The sequence below is a fragment of the Artibeus jamaicensis genome, unplaced genomic scaffold (assembly GCF_021234435.1).
Source record: "Artibeus jamaicensis isolate MK-2021 breed Jamaican fruit bat unplaced genomic scaffold, CSHL_Jam_final contig_464, whole genome shotgun sequence".
Lineage (NCBI taxonomy): Eukaryota > Metazoa > Chordata > Mammalia > Chiroptera > Phyllostomidae > Artibeus > Artibeus jamaicensis.
This window is the reverse complement of record NW_026521842.1, coordinates 1,877,866-1,895,977: the sequence shown is the minus strand read 5'-3', so window position 1 is coordinate 1,895,977 and position 18,112 is coordinate 1,877,866. Positions and strand designations below refer to the sequence as shown.

The 18,112-nt window shown below is 52.9% G+C and overlaps 2 protein-coding genes across 4 annotated transcripts in view; one reads left to right on the top strand and one right to left on the bottom strand.

The window, feature by feature from the left end:
• Positions 1-12,454, bottom strand: part of GALNS (galactosamine (N-acetyl)-6-sulfatase) — a 31,888-nt gene extending 19,434 nt beyond the window's left edge. Inside the window, exons 1-4 of the mRNA XM_037142327.2 lie at positions 12,171-12,454; positions 4,039-4,162; positions 3,213-3,287; positions 2,358-2,460 (exon numbers count right to left, since the gene is read on the bottom strand). Coding sequence (XP_036998222.2) covers positions 2,358-2,460; positions 3,213-3,287; positions 4,039-4,162; positions 12,171-12,305 — 437 coding nt within the window. The 5' untranslated portion in view covers positions 12,306-12,454. The remainder of the gene's footprint in view (positions 1-2,357; positions 2,461-3,212; positions 3,288-4,038; positions 4,163-12,170) is intronic.
• A 22-nt stretch (positions 12,455-12,476) lies between these two features.
• Positions 12,477-16,617, top strand: TRAPPC2L (trafficking protein particle complex subunit 2L). Of its 3 annotated transcripts, none has more exons than XM_037142328.2 (5): positions 12,477-12,583; positions 13,996-14,168; positions 15,108-15,195; positions 15,326-15,405; positions 16,401-16,617. In XM_037142328.2, exons 1-5 carry the CDS (start codon positions 12,551-12,553, stop codon positions 16,444-16,446), a joined length of 420 nt encoding a protein of 139 aa, XP_036998223.1. In that variant the 5' UTR covers positions 12,477-12,550; the 3' UTR covers positions 16,447-16,617. The 3 variants fall into 3 exon arrangements, with proteins under 3 accessions (XP_036998223.1, XP_036998224.1, XP_036998225.1); XM_037142329.2 differs by having other exon boundaries at positions 12,524-12,583; positions 14,019-14,168; XM_037142330.2 differs by lacking the exon at positions 12,477-12,583 and adding an exon at positions 14,569-14,584 and having other exon boundaries at positions 14,081-14,189; positions 15,069-15,195.
• The last annotated feature ends 1,495 nt before the right edge of the window (positions 16,618-18,112 follow it).

Here is an 18,112-nt window from a genome sequence, read left to right as displayed (position 1 = left end):
AGCTTCTCGCAGAGACGTGTTTAGAAAGCTGAATCCCTGGAGCAGAGGGTCCTGTTCCTCTGCTGCACTTGGGCAAGCCCCATTGTGACCACTCAGAGGCCCTGCAGCGGGTCACGCAAGTCCCAAGTGCCCGTGAGCTCACTGCACCACTCAGGCACTCGGTCAGAGAGAACACAATGTGAGGCAGTGAGGGAGGCCGACCCAACGCAGGCCAGAACACAGCCAGCCAGCCTGAGTGCGGGCAACGTAAGGGAGTATCTTTGGAACCCCACTGCTGGTTCCAAAATGCTCTGCCTCCACACAGCTGGTGCCCACCTTGGGCCTCTCCAGCCTCTCTTGCCAGGTGCGTGTCAGCTCTGCAGTGACCTCTGTGTTTTGTGCTTTGTGTCTTCTCTGGGATGCTGCCACATGCCCAGTCATTTCCAAATGCCTCACTCTAGCACTGGCTGTGTGTGACTGTCTTTTGTTCCCATGTCCATTAGCTCAAATGGCCTTTGCTTAGCAGAAACCCCACCCAAGGTCCTGTTCATGCTAAACTGTCAATTCCAAGTGCTTATTTCAAAAAAGGAGCAGGGCCAGCACTACCCAAAGACAAGCTGGGTCTGTATTGCATCGCAGCCTGCTGGGGCTCAGGGCAGATGAAGCAGCCTGTGCAGGAGACCAGATTCCACGCACCCCAGGCCTTGGTTAGGTTGAGGAAACCCAGATCCGTGGTGCTGGGGCCCAGAGGCAGGACGTCAGGGCAGTCGCAACCATGCCACCCAACATCCCCCTACTATGAACAGATCCCCACTGAGACTGGGAACTCCGCTGAGCCTCCCAGATCCCATCCTCACTCTGGCCATAGCTGTCCTGACCCTGGCCCACCCATCAGCACTGTGTCTACCTCAGCTTCACCCAGAGCTACTTCTCTGGGCACTGCTCACCTCTCCTCCTGGAGACACACTTCCATTCCAGCTCTGGCTACCCCAGTCAGTGACTATGTGTGGGAGGCGGCCAGACCCAGGGCAGAGCTGCCAGGCTGGGCACTGAGTTCCAGTCACTGGGGACTCTCCCTTCTGCCAGCGCAGCCCTGACACGGCCCTGGCAGGCCTCACAGCTGGCCTCTGACAGTCTCCCTGGGCCTTCCTGGGAATACGTGCACTGTGTAGGCAACGAGGGCTCCCTCAGCCTAATGAACCTCCACCAGCTCTGCTGTGCAGCCACCTCCTCCCCTGAGCTCGCCTGCTTGGCAGGCAGCTCTCAGCTTGTCTCAGGAGGGAGAAAGTGTTCACTAGGCAGCTTCAAGATCACTAGGATTTTCTGACGATTACTCTCCCAGTTTCTCTACCTCGCCTATCCCTGTGATGATCAACATGCGAAGAGCAGCAGTTTCCAAGGGGCACAGACAAGGCATTCATCCTTGAGAAAGCAATACTGCTGAGTGCCATACCGATTAAGGGAAGAGGGTTTACAGTGTTGAAAATCATGGAAGGCTTCCTGTAGGAAGTGGGCTTGCTTTCCTAAAGACCTCAACACCCAGAAAAGAAAAGAGGACGTCTGACCTTTACGCCAGCCCACTTAGGCACCCTCAGGGAGTGAGACAGAAATCAGTTAACTTGCCTTAAACAGCGTAAACACCATGTGTGGTAACGTGAGCTTCTTTAGTCGTGATCATTTAATGCCAGTGACTCCGTACTACATGACCATGTGACGATTCTCTACCTCCTATTTGCTGCTGCTTCTTTTTTTGCTTCTTAATGTTTTTTATTCCAGGATTTTAAAAACTATTATAAAATATTTCTGAATGACACAGAAGCACCTCTGTAACCACAGCAGCCTCAACATGGCTTCTTCTGGGCACCCCTAGTTATAGGACTTCTGTTTAGCCAGACCCCAAGCAGTTCTCAGTGACGGCTGTTCTGTAGTTCAGCCATAATGCGACGTGGCTGTGGGAGGAGGTGAGCACGTTGACCTACTCTGCCACCCTGACCACTGGTCGCTTCTGCATTTCACCACCAGCCAGAGCCCTTGTGCTTGTTGACGGAGTGCATCATCTATAGCAGCACCACAGGTGCCACGGTGTGGCTCCTTTGGTGATGCTGTGACAGCAGGCAACACAGGGAGCAGACGGAGAGAAGGGGCAGGTGGCTGGGTGTGCAATATTTGAGAATGATGGGCTCCTGGCCCAAGCTCCAGCCTGGAGGTGGGAAGCCCTGGTGGCGTAGCCACCCCAGCTTCTAAAGGAATGCTTCAAGCACCTAAACGGACCTGGAATCCAAAGACACTATTTCCCACCCAGGAGGTTTCCCTGTTTTGGAAATGTTTGGCAATGGCCCTGTGCGAACACGCCCAGCCGGGCAGGTGTCGGGACTCACCACTTGCCCACGATCTTGCTGACGTAGCCAGCCTGCTTCAGCAGCTTGGGCAGGAGGAGCTCGGTGTCTGGGATGCCACCCACGATCTCCTGCGGCGTGTAGGCTGGAAGAGCACCACAATGTGTGAACCACCCACACCCACAGAGCAGGCTATGCTGCAGAAGGTAGCGGGTTTGAACACTGGCCTTCTGGAGTCAATGGAAAAAGTCCCAGTGAGGAGCTGACACTGCTGGGGTCTTCCGGGCACCTCCCCAGAGTGAGCACAGTACTGGGTGGGGACAGACAGGGCAGACTGTACCCCCTTACCCCAGAGGAGCTGGAACTATCAGGCAGAGTCCCCAGCCCCTTCTGCTGATTTGCCCAGGTTTCTGGAAAATGCCCTGATGCCATGAGGGCCCTGCTCATGCTGGGCTCCCCTCTGCTTTCCATACTATGTTTCTCCAAGGGCTGTGCCCTGCTAACTTCCTGATGCCTGGCTTCCTCCAGCAGCAGCCCCTTGTGGGGACAGCGTGCCCAACTCCCAGGCTGTGTTGGGCAGACCTGGGACAGGATGCGGCAGGGAAGGACCAGGGCGCAGTGCTCACTGGTCTTGGCCACCCTCCTCAAAGCAGGAAGCAGGAAGGAGCTCTGCTCAGACCTCACATTAACCTCACCTTCCTTTCCACTTGCCTAAAATGCATAATTTTTTATGAAAGTGCTGCGATCTGTTTTATCCCAGACAAAACCCTTGACCATGGGTAATAAGTGCTGTTTTGAAGAAGGAAGGTGCCCTGTGAGAATGGAGGACAAACACACCTCCCACCCCCTCTGGTCCTCAGCCTCCCAGACATTCAGCACAGCCCAGTGCACACGCACCGTTCCTGGCCTGCCCATTGGTGGTGTAGAAGCCATTGCGAATGGGCAGACGTCCGGTGAGCAGGGCTGCCCTGGCTGCGTGGAGGCGGAAAAAACAGAAACATGGTCAGAACACACGGCATGTCAGGCAGCTCTGCAGAGCTTCCAAGTCTGTCAGCCTCCAAGTTGGGTGGGCAGGCCACCCCAACACTGACTGGCTCGGGGCGGGGGGGGGGGCACTGGGGAGCTCTGGCCAGGCCCTGCAGCTCAGCATGGTCCAGCCCCCCCTCCCCCAGTCACTCTCTCCGGCTCCCAGGACACCGAGTAGTGGGGCCCACAGGCCCCTCATGTGCCCCCTCCCCAGCATTCATTCTCTTCCTCAAGATTAGCACTTCTGTAGAAGTCTCTCGGCAGCAGGGGTTCTGGGGGTGGTGGGGGTGGAGAGGAACAGGCTGCCACACCCCTGTGACCCTGACCTCCCTCCCCACAGTAGAGAACCACTTCCAGTCAAGTGCTTCTGAACAAGCCACAGCACTTAGTACCTGGAAATTAGCACCACCACATACAGTGACTTTGGCCTCAAAGATCCTCACAGGGGACAAGCCCTCGGTGGCCTGAGGCCCTGCTCCCAGCCCTGGACCCAATGGAAAGGTGGAACATGCCTGCCTCACCCCCTGGCCCTCAAGAGGAAATGTGGTGAAGCTGCTGCCTTTGTCGGGGCCGTCTGCTCCTCATGCCACCCCGCAGTGGCCCCATGCCTATTCACTATGTCTACTCTCCCCTGCTGTACTCACCCCCCCCCCCCCCGCCCGCCTAAGCCTGTGCCCATGGGCTAGCCCTCACTTACATGGTGAGCACAGGGGGTTGGCTGCGTAGAAGTTTGGGAAAAGCATGCCCTCAGCGGCCATCCGGTCCAAATTCGGGGTCTCTCTGGAAGGCTCTCCATATACGCCCAGGTCACCCCACCCCATCTGCAGGAAAAAGCATGGACTGGTGAACTGAATCTCCTTCTACCTTTGGGGTCTGGGCTCCAGAGCCCCCTCACAACCCAATGCCTGGCCTAGGCACAGAAAGCATGGGCAATGGCTGAGCTTTGGGGCTCAGCTTCACCCTGGCCTTGGCGTGGAGAAGCCTTCGTAAGTCTGTTGCGCAGGCTGAGATTTAAACTTCTCCCCACAAAGCTCAGTGGAGTGTGGCCATGTGACCAGGCTGTTCCACCCCTGAAACATACGCTGTACGAAACCACATGTGTGTCTACAGCAGTACGGTTTGTGATGGCCCAGAGGGAACACCCCAGTGTCCATTAAGTGGGCAATAAATAAACACAACATGTTCTATCCATCTGGCATGGGGCTGAATAGCAGCCCCCCAAATTTATGTCCACTTGGAACCTGTGAATGTGATCCTGCAAGGAAGTTCAGGTGTCACTAGCTGAGGTGAGGCCATACTGGGGTGGAGTGGGCTTCAAGCCCAGTGACCAGAGTCCTTATAGGAGGAGGACAGACACAGAAGACCATGGAGGCAGAGACTGGGGCGAGGCATCTGCGAGCCAAGGAGGACAGGTGGGGGGAGCTGCCCTCTGAGTTCAGGAGAAACCTGCTCTGCCAATACCTTGCTTTCAGACTCTGGCCTCCAGAGCTGAGAAACATTTTCTGTTGTTTTAAGGCACCAAATTTGTGGTACTTTGGTATGCCCCAGGAAATGAATGTATACACTATGGTGCATTACTAGAGCCTGTGTGAACTGTGACAAGGTCCCTCCCGGCTGGGTCTCCTTAGATGTCCCCTTAGCACAAGCCCCCGGGGCTTCACTTCCACAGTGGCTAACTGCCGTCCCTTCTTCTCTTGCACGAGGGGCAGGGGTGGAAAGAGCTCCAGCTTGGACCACGACCCAGAGAGCCAAGGTTGTTACAGCCTCCAGCCTCCCCTTTAGGGAGAGACATTTTCCTCCCTCCCGACAAGGTGTCTGAGCACCAGACCTGCAGTGATCCTCAGACCCAGCGAGTCCACTCCTGGTGTCTCTGCAACACAGGCCAAAATGCTTCTGTGAGTGAAAGTGTGGACGGCGTCCACAGCAGCATGCTCCCAGGTGCCAAAGGGTGCAGGTGGCCGAGTGCCAGCTGAGGACGGGCGAACATAATGTGTCCATCCAAACACTGGAATGCTACTCAGCCATAAAAACAGAGTTAAGTTCTGGGTTGGCCAAAAAGCCTGTTTAGGTTTTTTTTTTTATCCCAGTAAAATAAAAGACATTTTTAATTTTTATCAATAACTTTAGTGATTTGAATATTTTCAGTATGCTGGCTCTCTCCCACGTGGTATGATGTTGACTGCTCTCAATTAATGTCTCCATTTGATCGCTATCAACTTCAATTGGTCTCCCTGACCGTGGGGCATCATCCAGTGAGAAATCTCCAGCATGAAACTTTGCAAACCATTTTTGACCCGTTCGATCAGTCACACCACTTTCTCCGTACACTGCACAAGTCTTTTTTTGCATTTTTACCTTTCTTGAAATCATAAAGCATAATATGCTGAAAATGGTGACTATTTCCTTCCATCTTTTTTTTTTAAAGATTTTATTTATTTATCTTTAGAGAGGAAGGGAAAGAAAAGGGGAGAGAAATAGCAATGTATGGTTGCCTCTTGTATGTCCCCTGCTGGGAACTGGCCTGGAACCCAGGCATGTGCCCTGACTGGGAATCGAACAGTGATCCTTTGGTTCACAGGCCCGTGCTCAATCCACTGAGCTACACCAGCCAGGTCCTTCCACCTTCAATATTAAAATGGCCACACAAAAATGTACCAATTTTGATAAGTTTTTAAAAAAAATGTACGCTGATAAGACAGCTGTCACAATACAATCTAACAAAGTTGTCTTTCAAATGATGTAAAAGACAACTAAGTGCTACTAGAGCCATCTTACAGAAAAAACGAGCTTTTTGGCCATCTCAATACTAACACATGTTACAACATGGACGAACCTCAAAAGCATGATGCTTTGTGAGAGAAGCCAATCACAAAAGGACAAATATTGTATGATTCCACTTGTATTAAAGTGTCCAGAACAGGTAAACCACAGAGACAGAAAGCCGACTGTGAACTGCCAGGAGAACAGGCAGTGACTGCTAGGGGGTGGAGCTTCTCTTTGGGGCGATGAGAATGATCTGAAGTTGACCGGTGATGATTTCACAAGGCTGTGACTATTCTACAAATCACTGAGTTGCATACTTTGTTTTTCAAAAGACTTTATTTACCTATTTTTAGAGACAGGAGAAGAGAGGGAGAGAAACATTGTTGCCTCTGGCACGTGCCGATGGGGGACCTAGGCATGTGCCCTGACCAGGAATCAAACCAGCAATGTTTCACTTTGCAGTATAATGCCCAACTGAGCTATGCCAGACAAGGTTGTTGTACACTTTAACTGGGTAAATTGCACTTACTGTGAACCATATCTCAACAGAGCAGTAAGAAAAGTGCAGGCACCTGGTTTCTGCTGAAGTCTGTAAGACCCTGGTGCTTCCCCACCTCACCAGGGGCCTCTTACAGCTCTTCTCACTCCCTGAGCTCTGGTGAGCCAGCCAAGGAGTCTCTCAGGCCTGCATGCAAGAACAAGGGTCTGAGCAGCTCGCTTAAGACTGGACACAGCAGTGTGCTGACCTGGAAAACTCCAAAAAACACTGGGCTGACTCTGCAGATGTTTTGGAGAGTCAGGTCCAGTGATCTCATCAAGGGATCTGGCAACTCTGGGTCATACGTGGGTGGCTGCACACGTAGATTTGTCCAGGATGGCCCCAGCTTGTCTGCTGTCTGAAATTGCTAATGCCCCTTCTCTGCATGAATGGTTATACAGCCACTCTCCCCATAAGGGTGAGCGCAGGAGGGTGACACTGCCTCTGGTGATGTCTGGCCTCCAGGCTTCTCCCAGGCACCACCGTCTGCAGTTGTCCTTGTCTCCTAGCTGTAGGTTGGCCATGGCACACAGGGTCTGAGAGCCGACCCAGGGCCTTTGCCTTTGGACTGTGCTGTCTGCTCTCAAATGCCCTTATGGTTGTAGGGCCCTGGTTTGGGCCCTTGCAACTTTGGATTTCTTTGGAGATGGTTTATTCTGAAGTCACTGAAATGGCTTTTCCATTTGGTAACAAGAGGAGCTGAAATAAAAATGTGCCTGGAGAGAAGGATGGCCAACAGAAGAAAGGAAAGTGTGGTGCTCTCAGGGGACAAGGGAATAATGTGCCTGAGTTCCTGAGGAAGTTTGCATGTCCAGGGACAGAGCCTAGAGCCTACATTCCTGACCTGGAACTGTGGGTGAGGGGAGGGCAAGAAAGCATCCTCAGTAGCATCTGCTGACTTAGCGAGAGCCCCAGCGCAGGCTGAGTGAGGCCTGCCCTGGAGAAGGCACCCAGGCTGCATGCTCAGGCTGCATGCTCAGCCGGGGGCTGCATTGCCCCCACCCTGACGCCATCCCGTGTGCGATTTGTCCTCACAGGCACACGTGAGCTGCTGTCTCTCTCAGGGTTGGAGGAATAGAGGCAGAGGGGCTGGTCACGTGGCACCCTCTGCCTGGCACCCACCAAAGTTCCAGCCTCCCAGGAGAAAGGCAGGTGCTCAATATCAATCACATTCGCGTAAACAATGTAAGCACAGGGAGCCCTTCTTATTGGGGAAGGCGGGACACTCCCCCAATCTCGTCTGGTCCCAGATGCTAGCCACGGGCCAACCTACTCACAGGTAGGCCTTTCTGCGGCCAGCAGTCACTGGCCCACTGTGCTTTGACTTTTGTCTGCTCAACACCATTGTATTATTACTTGTTAATTAGGTTTTCTTAGCTACAAAAATAGAAATTTTAACATCATCTTGCAATTATTAGGGAATGAATAAAATCATTTCACACGCAGTGTTTAGTATCTTTTTCCCTCTCCCACAGGAACACCCACATTCGCAGGGAACGAAAGCCAGCTGGGTCTCTGCATTTAATCCTCTTCCTGCCTCCCACTTTCCTTTCACCAAGAATCTCAACACTTTGGAGCAATGTAGGCATCACTCACCACTGGCTGCAAGGGACTGTTATAAAAACACACGTGACTGAAGGACTTCCCAGGGTCTGCTGACTGGCTCCGTAGGCTCAGGTTGGGGGCACCTGCTTGATGGGCCCACCCTGGTCACATCGGAGCTGGCCTCCAGGCAGCTTGACTTTAACTTCCTTGGCAGTCAGGGCAGCCCTTCTTAGTGCTGTTCTACAAACAAGGGACCCAAACACAAAGAAAGCCAGGCCTGTGGCCGCAGGAGTGGTGGTGGACCCAAGTGGGCTGAGATGCCCCGGGAGGAGCTCTGTCCCCACTGACCCCAGCCTTGGTCAGCCTTGGAGAACAGAGCTGAGTCAGGTTCACCGAAGAAACGGTTCTCAACATCTAAACTCAGTCAATGCATGTCTACCGGGGTCTGTCCCGGATCTGAGGGCACACTGGGGAATGAGGAGGCAGATGCTATTCGTACCCCCGCCAGGAACCCACCCTGAATGAAAGGGTCTGTCATGCCTACCCCATCCTGCTTCCTGACTGGCTCTCTGAGGGTGGGGCAGGGCATTGGCCAGAGCCCTGGCTGCACATGCCAGCAGATAGTGAGCCTGGGTCAGGGGTGCAGACGGAGTCTTCATGGCAGCTCGCCCTCCCACTGGGCCTGTTGACCATAAGGGCAGGTGAGGACATAATGAGGGGCTTCTGGATGCTGCTACCAGAAGTCACAGATGCTCCAGCCTATCTAGTCAGGAGAGCTGGTTTTCCTATTTTGCTTAAGGCATTTTGCATGCATTTTCTGTTATTTGCCTGGCTTATTCACTCACATTTGCTGATTGGGAAAAAGGTCTTCTAGATTTCTTTGGTTTCAGCTGCCAGAGAACCCCAAAGCCACAAGAAGGAACCTGCACCGGAGAGGCCTGGCATTGGGGCTTCTGGTCACTGTTCTGGTTCCTGCTACCCCACCCTGGCACACTCAAGCAGGGAGGCTCCCACGTCAGTGCCCTTGAGTGAAAACACTCCTAGTGCTGTCATGCTCCACCACTCAGAATCTCCAGGGCCTATAATGACAGAAATATACAGGAGCTACCTGCATAAGTTTGCATTTTCTGGTAGCCTCACTGTATTGCACTTTGCTATCTTGCTTCACAGGTGTTACATTTTTTTTTTAAACCAACTGAAAGCAACACTCCACTAGCAAGAAGATCATGACTTGCTTTATTGTGACACTCTCTTTACTGCAATACTTGCTCCATTGCAATGGTGGAACTAGACCGCAGAGTCTCTGAAGTATGTGTGACAATTCTTATAAAATTGTACATCAAAAATATTACAATTTTAACAAGCCTTCAATAAACTGGAGGGCACATGACTTACTTCACACACCCACTGCCAACCAGGAGAGAAGGGGAAAAGGCAGAAATGTGAAAGAGCACTTAGCTGGAGTCTCACCATCCAAAAGAGACTGCTTGAACAAGCCTTGGCAGGGACTCCAACTTAGAGAAGACTAATACTGAAACAAAAAGCAAGAACTTCCAAGACTAAAGTGTTGTTCGGAAGCAGTTTCCATACTGGCCATTAGCATGGGGCTGGATGAGCGACTGCAGGGCTTGCTTTAGAAGCAGTCATCATCCAGATGTGTTTATGAGATTAAAAAGAAGCAGGTCCAGCCACAGCTGTTGTGGCTCAGTGGTTGACTGCCAGCCTGGGAATCAAAGGGTGGCTGGTTCAATTCACAGTCCCCAGTAGGGGGCGTGCGAGAAGCAACCACACATAGATGTTTCTCTCCCTCTTTCCCTCTCCCTTTCCCTCTCTAAAAAATAAAGTAAATAATTAAAAAATAAAAAGCAGGCCCAGTGTTATCTCTGGGTGGTGGAATTATGGATAGATTTCCATGATCTTTGAAAGCTCATCTGAATGTTAATTTTTTTTTTAAGATTTTATTTACTTATCTTTAGAGGGGAAGGGAAGGAGAGAAGGAGAGAAATATCAATGTATGGTTGCCTCTCGTGAGTCCCCTGCCGGGAACTGGCCTGCAACCCAGGCATGTGCCCTGACTGGGAATTGAGCTGCAATCGTGTGGTTCCTAGGCCCACGCTCAATCCACTGAGCTATGCCAGCCAGGGGTGAATGTTAATTTTTTTATAATCAAAATCATTATTGTAATACAAATTATTGAGGTTTTTTTTAAACATTCTTTTTCTGAGCCTTCTTCAAAATCTGAGGGTAGTTCACATACTCAGCACCTCTCAGTTCCAACCATCAAGGACTGTCCAACAGCCACCTGAGGCTACTGGCCTTGGTCCAAAGGCTCCTGAGAGCTCTTTGCTGGCCTTTTGAGGAACTCTGAGCTATATTTATTCACATTCCTGACACCAACTATGTGGGGGATTTCCACACAAGCCACTTCCCCAACTCTCCAGGCACCAGCTGTGAGTCCAACAATTCAGTTCAGTTCTGATACTATCTACCTGGATGTAGCTTTAGACCCCACAGGTCAAGGGCTCAGTCCCCCAAGACTGCCCCCCTTCAACAAGTCTCCTGAACTTCTGACCAACCTACTACAGTTGTGGGTAGAGACCTGCTCAAGTTCCAAAATTTGCTAACACAGCTCACAGAATTCAAGAAAGTGTTGTATTCGCTATTATGACTTCATTATAAAAGACACACCTCAGACAGAGGTGCTGAGGTATGGGGCAGGGGCAAGGAGCTCCCCACCCTCTCCTGCTGCCCTCCCAGTTCCTCCACGAGTTCCTGTAGTTTAGGTCCCCACCGCTGCCACCGGCGTTTCATTGCACAGGCACAGTTGACTGAGCCATCATCAACCTCTGGTGAGGGCACACAATCTCTAGCCACTCACTGTTCTCTCCCAGGAGGTCAGGGCTGCACTGAAAGCTTCAACCCTTTAATCACACCTTGGTCTTCTGAGGACCTCTTCCTGAAGCTACCTAAGCCCCCAACCATCTCATTAGCGCACCACAGACACCACTATCACGCCAAGGGTTTTAGGAGCTGTATGCCAGGCCACTGTCTTATATCATGGCACAGGACCTGACATCACAGCCTGTCCTCTGCCCTGCCTCGGTCCTCACATCACCATGAGGAGAACCGGATGGAATGGAGACAAGGCCCGATGAGCTTCAATCATTTCTCCAGGCTTAGGGGAGTAGGATCCACCCACCCACGTTTTCTGCATCCCCACTGTACCATAAAGCCTCACGGTGATTAATTTCAGAATTTGCATCTCACTCACTGCTTCTTCGGGAAAGGAGCACAGGGAATAAAGTTGCAAAGGGACAGTTGAACGACTCAGCTCCCTGACAGCAATCCTATCGTCCTACTCTCCAGAGGGCTGGCCCACAAATGTGACTGTGTGCCTGGGGCTGAACACATACACCTGACAGGGGACATTCTTCCTGCTTCAGTTAAAGATCAGACCTTTCACCAGAATTCTCAACAGGGCCAGAGCAGCCTTCCCAGGTGAACAGGGGCAGCCCTGGGGTAGGGCAGGTGCAGAGAAATCTGCTTTCTAGGTACTCAGAGCCTGGTTGGCTCTTAGTGGCCTTGTCACCCCCCTTCCCTGCCCCCCTCCCCCACTGGGTGGGAGGGCAGGGTTGAGCATGCGCTGCTACGGAGCTGGTCTTCACCAGGCCCGGGCAGCAGCTGGTCTGGGCTGCCCTTCCACCCTTCCGGGGCAAAAGGGGCAAGAAAGGGAACAATGAAGAGGGATCTTCTCCCAGCCTGGACAGGACTACCTCGCTTCAGTTTCACCTGCCTATGTGGCTGCAGCTCGCAGGGCCAGGTGTTACACCTACACAGGCTGACCTGTGGGGGTAACCCATGGCCTCTCTCCCAACCCGACTCCTGCAACCCACAATCCACCCTTCACGGGCCTCCCCCACCCATGGTCGTCCCAACCCACTGCACCGTGCGTAGTGTTCCCCAGGAGCCCGGCCCAAACTCACGTCGTCCATGAGCAGAAGCAGGATATTGGGTGGCTGCGCGGTGCCCTTTGCCTGTGCGTTGCCCCTTGCCCCCAGTCCCACCACACTCAGCACAAGCAGCACCCGCCACCTCATAGCAGCAGAAACCGCCGCCATGGCAACCACACTAGGCTCCGCCGAGCCAGGGCGAGCGGCAGGGGCAGGGCGAGCGCCTGGGGCAGGGGGAGCGCCTGGGGCAGGGCGAGCGCCTGGGGCAGGGCGAGCGCCTGGGGCAGGGGAGGCGGCTTGCCCGGTCCGGGTGGCGGGACGGGGCGGGGCCGGCTGAAAGATAAAGGGCGGGGCCTGGGAGGCCGCGTGACCGGCTCAGGAATCAAGTGACCTGGCTGGCCCGGCCTCCCAAGATGGCGGTTTGCGTGGCAGTGATCGCTAAGGAGGTGCGTACGCTAGCGGGCGGTCGGCGCTGCGGTGCTTCGGCTCTCGCCGGGACCCCTCCCTGGGTCGCGCCCTCGCTCCCCGCCTTTCCACTTCCCCCTGTTCCGAGGCCCTGGAAGGTTAGCCGGTCGGTTTCCCAGAGCCGACAATGTTGGGGCGGTTCCGGGGAGGCGCCGCCCACGCCCGCTTCTGCAGCTGCGGAAGCGTCATCCTTCGGTGCCCACCGGCCGGGACTTTCTCCCCCTTCCTTGCCCCGGGCCTCCGCCCTCCCTGCCCCCCACCGGTCTAGCATCAGAGTTAGCTAACAACTTCATTCTGCTCCACCGCGCACAACAGTCGGTCACGCCATCCCCCACTCGGTCAACTGACTCAACACACATCATTCACAGGGCTACTTTAAAAACAAGTCAGATTGTCTCATGCACCCGCCTAAAATTTCTCCAGTGGCTTCTCATTGCCTCAGGCTAAAATCTGAATAACCTGGTCCCCTCGCCCCCCTCCGCCATACCGGTAACACCCTCCAACCCAACGGAATTACTTGCAGCTCCCTGACAGGATCTGCTTTCTCACCTCTAGCCTCTGCATCTGAAACTCCTCTCCCCTTAAGCCCCTTTCTCCTTCACTGGCCACTATAGATTTCATTTCCTCTAGAAAGCTGTTTCTGAATGAATCCTGATAACTGCGCTGGGTAGCTGTCCACATGCTCCTGTTCCTATATCCTTTTGTGTCCTTTGCATCAGGCTTATGAGGCGTGCCACCTTGAAGCTCCTGATTGCTGGCTCCCTTCTTAGCACGTGCTACCACACGTTATTTATTTGGTGGCTGATTTGTTGACTGTCTACCAGATGTCACCCCTATTAGAGTAGGGGCAGTGTAGTGTTCACAGTATCTGGGCAGCTCCAGGCCAGGAACAGAAGCAGTGAATTGTGACATGAGGGAGCCTGGGGAAGATGCTGTTAACTCTGGATTAAGAGTCAGTTATGGTCAGAAATGGATGTGCAGAGATGAAGAAAGGTTTGAGCCAAGCCCTGAAGGGTTTAAGTGAGAGGGCATGCCAGCGCCTCTGCTAAGGTGATGAGACTGCAGGAAACCACCTTATCAGGAAACAGCCAGTATTGTAGGGCCTGGAGGAGAGCATGTGCTGGGCCCACACATAAGGTGAGTGACCCCTCCAGGTGACATGGTTAGTTGTCAGGCTGTGCTCACACCTGTTTGTGTGAGCCATCTTTTTCCCTGCCCACCCTGCTGATGCCCCTGTGTAGACCATATGCAAACCTTCCCTGAAGGCAGTGCATTTCTATGGCTGCTTGACGCTTGGCTTGTCCCCCACCCTGAGTGCTCTGGCCTTGGTTTCATAATTGGTGCACACAGGGTGGATTCTCATCACTGCACTTGCTGTCATCCTCTCTTGCAGAATTACCCTCTTTACATCCGCAGTGTCCCCACGGAGAACGAGCTGAAGTTCCACTACATGGTGCACACATCCCTGGACGTGGTGGATGAGAAGATCTCTGCAATGGGGAAGGCCCTGGTGGACCAGAGAGAGCTCTACCTGGGCCTCCTGTACCCCACAGAGGACTACAAGGTGTATCCTTCATGCCCATAGGGGCCTGTTGGCGGGCCTCTCCCCACAGGGTTCCATCCAGGGACTACACCTGCAGTTGTGTGGTGTACTATGTAAGATCAGATTACCTTGAAAGGCATTTTGAACCATCACTTGAAAAAAAAGGTGAGAGCTTTCAGCCCAGGGGGAATTAGGGAAGCTTGAAGCTGATTGAGACCTTGCCCCTTTTCCCTTTAATTAGGAGGATAATGTGGGAAAAGCCAGGCTTGAATTTCCTAGAGAATTGTGACAGTCTGCATCTGTCCTTTGTTAGGTTTATAGAAGAGCTGGGGAAGTTCCTACTTTGTGCCTGTAAGGATTTCTTTCTCAGCGGGGCTGCCACCTCTGAGCAAGGGATGATCAGTTCACTTATTTCACAGTCAGGCCCGTCCCCCTACAAGTCACTATAAAATCTTGACCACTCCCCCGGGGGCAAATGGCTTGAAACCCAAGGAGTTCAGAGATGTTCCCATGAGCAGTAGTGTAGCTTGCCCACAGTGACACTTGCCTGGGAGCCAGTGTTCTACAAGACGGAGTGGCTTTGAGAGCGGTGGGTACCGCAGGCAGGCTCTGCCCTTTGTGAGACTTAGACTTTTTCGTAGGGGGCAGGGCTGAGGCAGGCAGCCCCGAAATTTGAATTAGAACATGGCTTAGCTCCCTGCCTTTTGCTTTTCTGGTAAACACCAGAGCTGTCCCCAGGAAGTGTCTAGCCACACCCCATGTGGTCCTCCTGGCATTGCAAGACAGACCCAACCTGGGTACTTCCTGCAATGCAAGGTTGGTCATGTTTCTCCAAAGTGGCTTTGGAGCCAGGCATTTGCACAGATGGCCTTCTGCTTTCACACTCTCCGCACAGCGAGGCTGTGTGTCATGCCGCCACAGAGTCCCTGTGCTGACGGTGTGTTCCCTAACCAGCTGCGCAGATATGGTTACGTGACCAACTCCAAGGTAAAGTTTGTTATGGTGGTGGATTCTTCCAACCCAGCACTTCGAGACAATGAAATCCGCAGTGTAAGTGCAGGGGGTTTGGAAGCCGTGCCTGGGGCTATTTGTTTTCTCTTTGTTTTAAAATGTTGAAAGGTAAATAATATGGCAGTAATCATGGGTACACATGAGTTAAAAACATTGGCTCTCATTTCAGATGTTCCGGAAGCTGCACAACTCCTACACAGATGTGATGTGTAACCCTTTCTACAACCCAGGGGACCGCATCCAGTCCAGGTGGGCCTGCTGCTCTTGGGTTTGCCACCTCAGTTTGCAGGCCCTGACTCGCTGAGAGGCAGTGATTCTGAAAGTCGGGGAGGAGGTCTTTTTAGGCAACAGGGAGTGTCCTCCTGAGGCAGCAGCTCTGATGCAGCAGAACCCTGTCTTTTTCAAACTTCTTTCAAACTGACTCACACAAATCTTCAACATATAAAATGGGAATTAGGGGGCAGAGCTTGTCCATTTGTTTTTCTACATGTGCCCAGCAGTTACTGGGGTGCCGTCACAGAGTCCAGTGAGGGCCCAGGCATATGGACAAGAGCCTTCTGCGAAAATATCCTCCTGTCATTGCCTAATTCTTTGATATTGAACTTGGATGGTGAGGAAGGTGGATTGATTGCAGAGATCTTCAAATTACTTTCAAATAGATACAGTCTTTGAATATTGGAACATCATGAAAATGCTTCATAAAGGAGTATTGCCACCCTCCTAGCCTGCTCCTGCGAATTCCCTACATTTCTAGACACGTTTCCCAAGGTCTTCTTGTAGCCAGCAGGTGAGAGGACACTGCAGTGACCTGAGCCAGGTCCTTCCATGGTGCCTTCTTTCAGCTCTGACACTGCTTTGGGTCATCCTGAGTCCCACTGGGGAGAAGCCAGCACCATTATATGGAACCCCGTGTCTCTTGGGCTGTTCAGGGCAGTGGTGGCCACTGTACTTGCTGAACTGCAGCCCTGCACGCCTTTGCTGCCGTGCCTCCACCCCTGCCTGGAAACCCAGCAGGCAGGGCCTCAGTAAACTGAAGGGAAGTAGGAGGCAGCAGACTTAGATTCCCACTGCCAGGTATGGCAGGACACATGTCCTGGCTTCTCAGCCAAGTTTATTTATCTGGATGGTCGAGACTGACTCCCATAGTGTCCTGGGATGCATGCAAGCAGTGCCACCGAGCCTGTCCCTGCATTGGCGAGGGGCGTGGAGTGGGTCTCCTCCAGCTGGTCTGTTTCTGTTTTCAGGGCCTTTGACAGCATGGTGACATCTATGATGATCCAGGTCTGCTGAGTGAGAACATTGCTGCCCTCTGGTTGAAGAGAAATGTTTTGTATATAACCATGTTGTGTAGATGTGTATTTATTCTCATTTTCCTCTTCCTGAGTGTCACAGATGCTCCAAATGTGCCAATGGGGGCAAGGCCCGATGCGGCACATGTCAACTAAATGGTTTGTGACATCAGATTTGGCGTTTTTCTTCTGTGTCTCTGGAGCGTTTAACTACAGAGCTTAATGCAGACATTTTCAAGGAGGGGGAGAGGTGAGGGACCAGACAGAGCAGGGCACTGTGGTCCCCATGAGGCACAAGGGGGCAGTGGGAACCGGGTGGTGGGAGTCCACAGAGCTTGGAGCATGGAGAGGCTGAGTCCGCGGGGCAGCAGAGGAGGCTTCAGAGGGATTTGTGGGCTGGCCTCAGCTCCACCGGCTGTTCTTGCAGTGCCCTCCATGGCTGACCAGGTGGCATGGTGTATAGGGTCTCCTGTACCTGTAGCTGGATTTAGAGGGGCACCAGGGCCAGCAAAGTTCTTTTTAAGCTCGAGGCCTGGACTTGGCTCAGCCTTGGGAAGCAGCCCTCACAAGGTCTAGGACCCTTTGTGTACCGGCAGCATCTTGCCTGTGGCTGCTTGCTTTCTGAGCAGAAGAAGCCCTCTTCTGCCTATTAGCGCTTGGGGTTTTTAGTGGCCTGAGGGCTAGACAGGGTTAGGGAATGAGGCACCTGCTGCCCTCCAGCCCATGGGCAAGGTGCCTGGGTGGGGCGGGGCTTACATTTGGGGAGGAACTGATGTAATTGGGTGTCTGTCTGCATCCTGCTTCCCCAGGAGCTTGTTCAGCCAAATCTAGAGGACAGGTCCTAAGAGTTGACTGTGACTGAGGTGTCAGCCCCTTCTGGAGTCAGGCAGCCCAGATTCTAACACCCTTTACAATTTCGTACTGTGCCCCGTGAAGTAGGAGAGGCAACAAGGACCTGCTGAGCCTGCGCTCCACCCGCACAGTCTGCTCTGTGTTGTATTCAGTGCAGCTGGTAGCTGGGGAGAGGGTCTCTGACCAGGAGGAGGGTGTCCCGGGTCCCTCTGGGGAATGGGAAAGGCTACTGGAGCATTAGTGAGCCTGGGGCTGGAACTGGGGGGTGAACTTTTCTCTACACCCCTTTGGGATTCCCTCCTGTCTAACAAGCACAGGAGTAATTTATTAAATTACAGAAGTAAACAAAACAAGTAGGAGTGTGAGTTAAGAACAAGTTCTAGCCCCCCTTCCCCCATTCTCAACTGCAGATGGAATTGGAGGACCTAGAGTAGGGCTGAGAAGCGCCCACAAGTGGGTGCTGGTTGCAGTGCCAGGGGACCCCAGGATGCCCTCACACAGGGTGGGACTCCAGTAGCGATCTCTCCTGTCTGAGTAGTGGCTCTGGTAGGGATTGCACGTTGCTGACCCAACATCTACTCTTCCTTGCTTTCTTTCTAACTTCCTCAGTATTATTGAGGACAGTTGCCTAGACAAAAGGTAATTTCCTACCTTTCATAGTACACAGTATGGGTTGTTATGGCACGTTATGGGTTGTTATGGGTGGTGTTGGGAGGGACTTGCAGGAAAGGTGCTTCAGAGGGGTTCATCTGGCAAATGGAGTCCCCTTCCTCCTTTGTCTTCTCCCTCCTTCCTGCCTAGAACTTGAATCTGAT

Bases quoted from the DNA above. Each gene is read 5' to 3' on its own strand.
- TRAPPC2L (XM_037142328.2), top strand. From the start codon at position 12,551: ATGGCGGTTTGCGTGGCAGTGATCGCTAAGGAG. The intron at 12,584-13,995 runs GTGCGTACGCTA...CCTCTCTTGCAG, and splicing joins TGGCAGTGATCGCTAAGGAG to AATTACCCTCTTTACATCCG. The intron at 15,196-15,325 runs GTAAGTGCAGGG...CTCTCATTTCAG, and splicing joins GAGACAATGAAATCCGCAGT to ATGTTCCGGAAGCTGCACAA.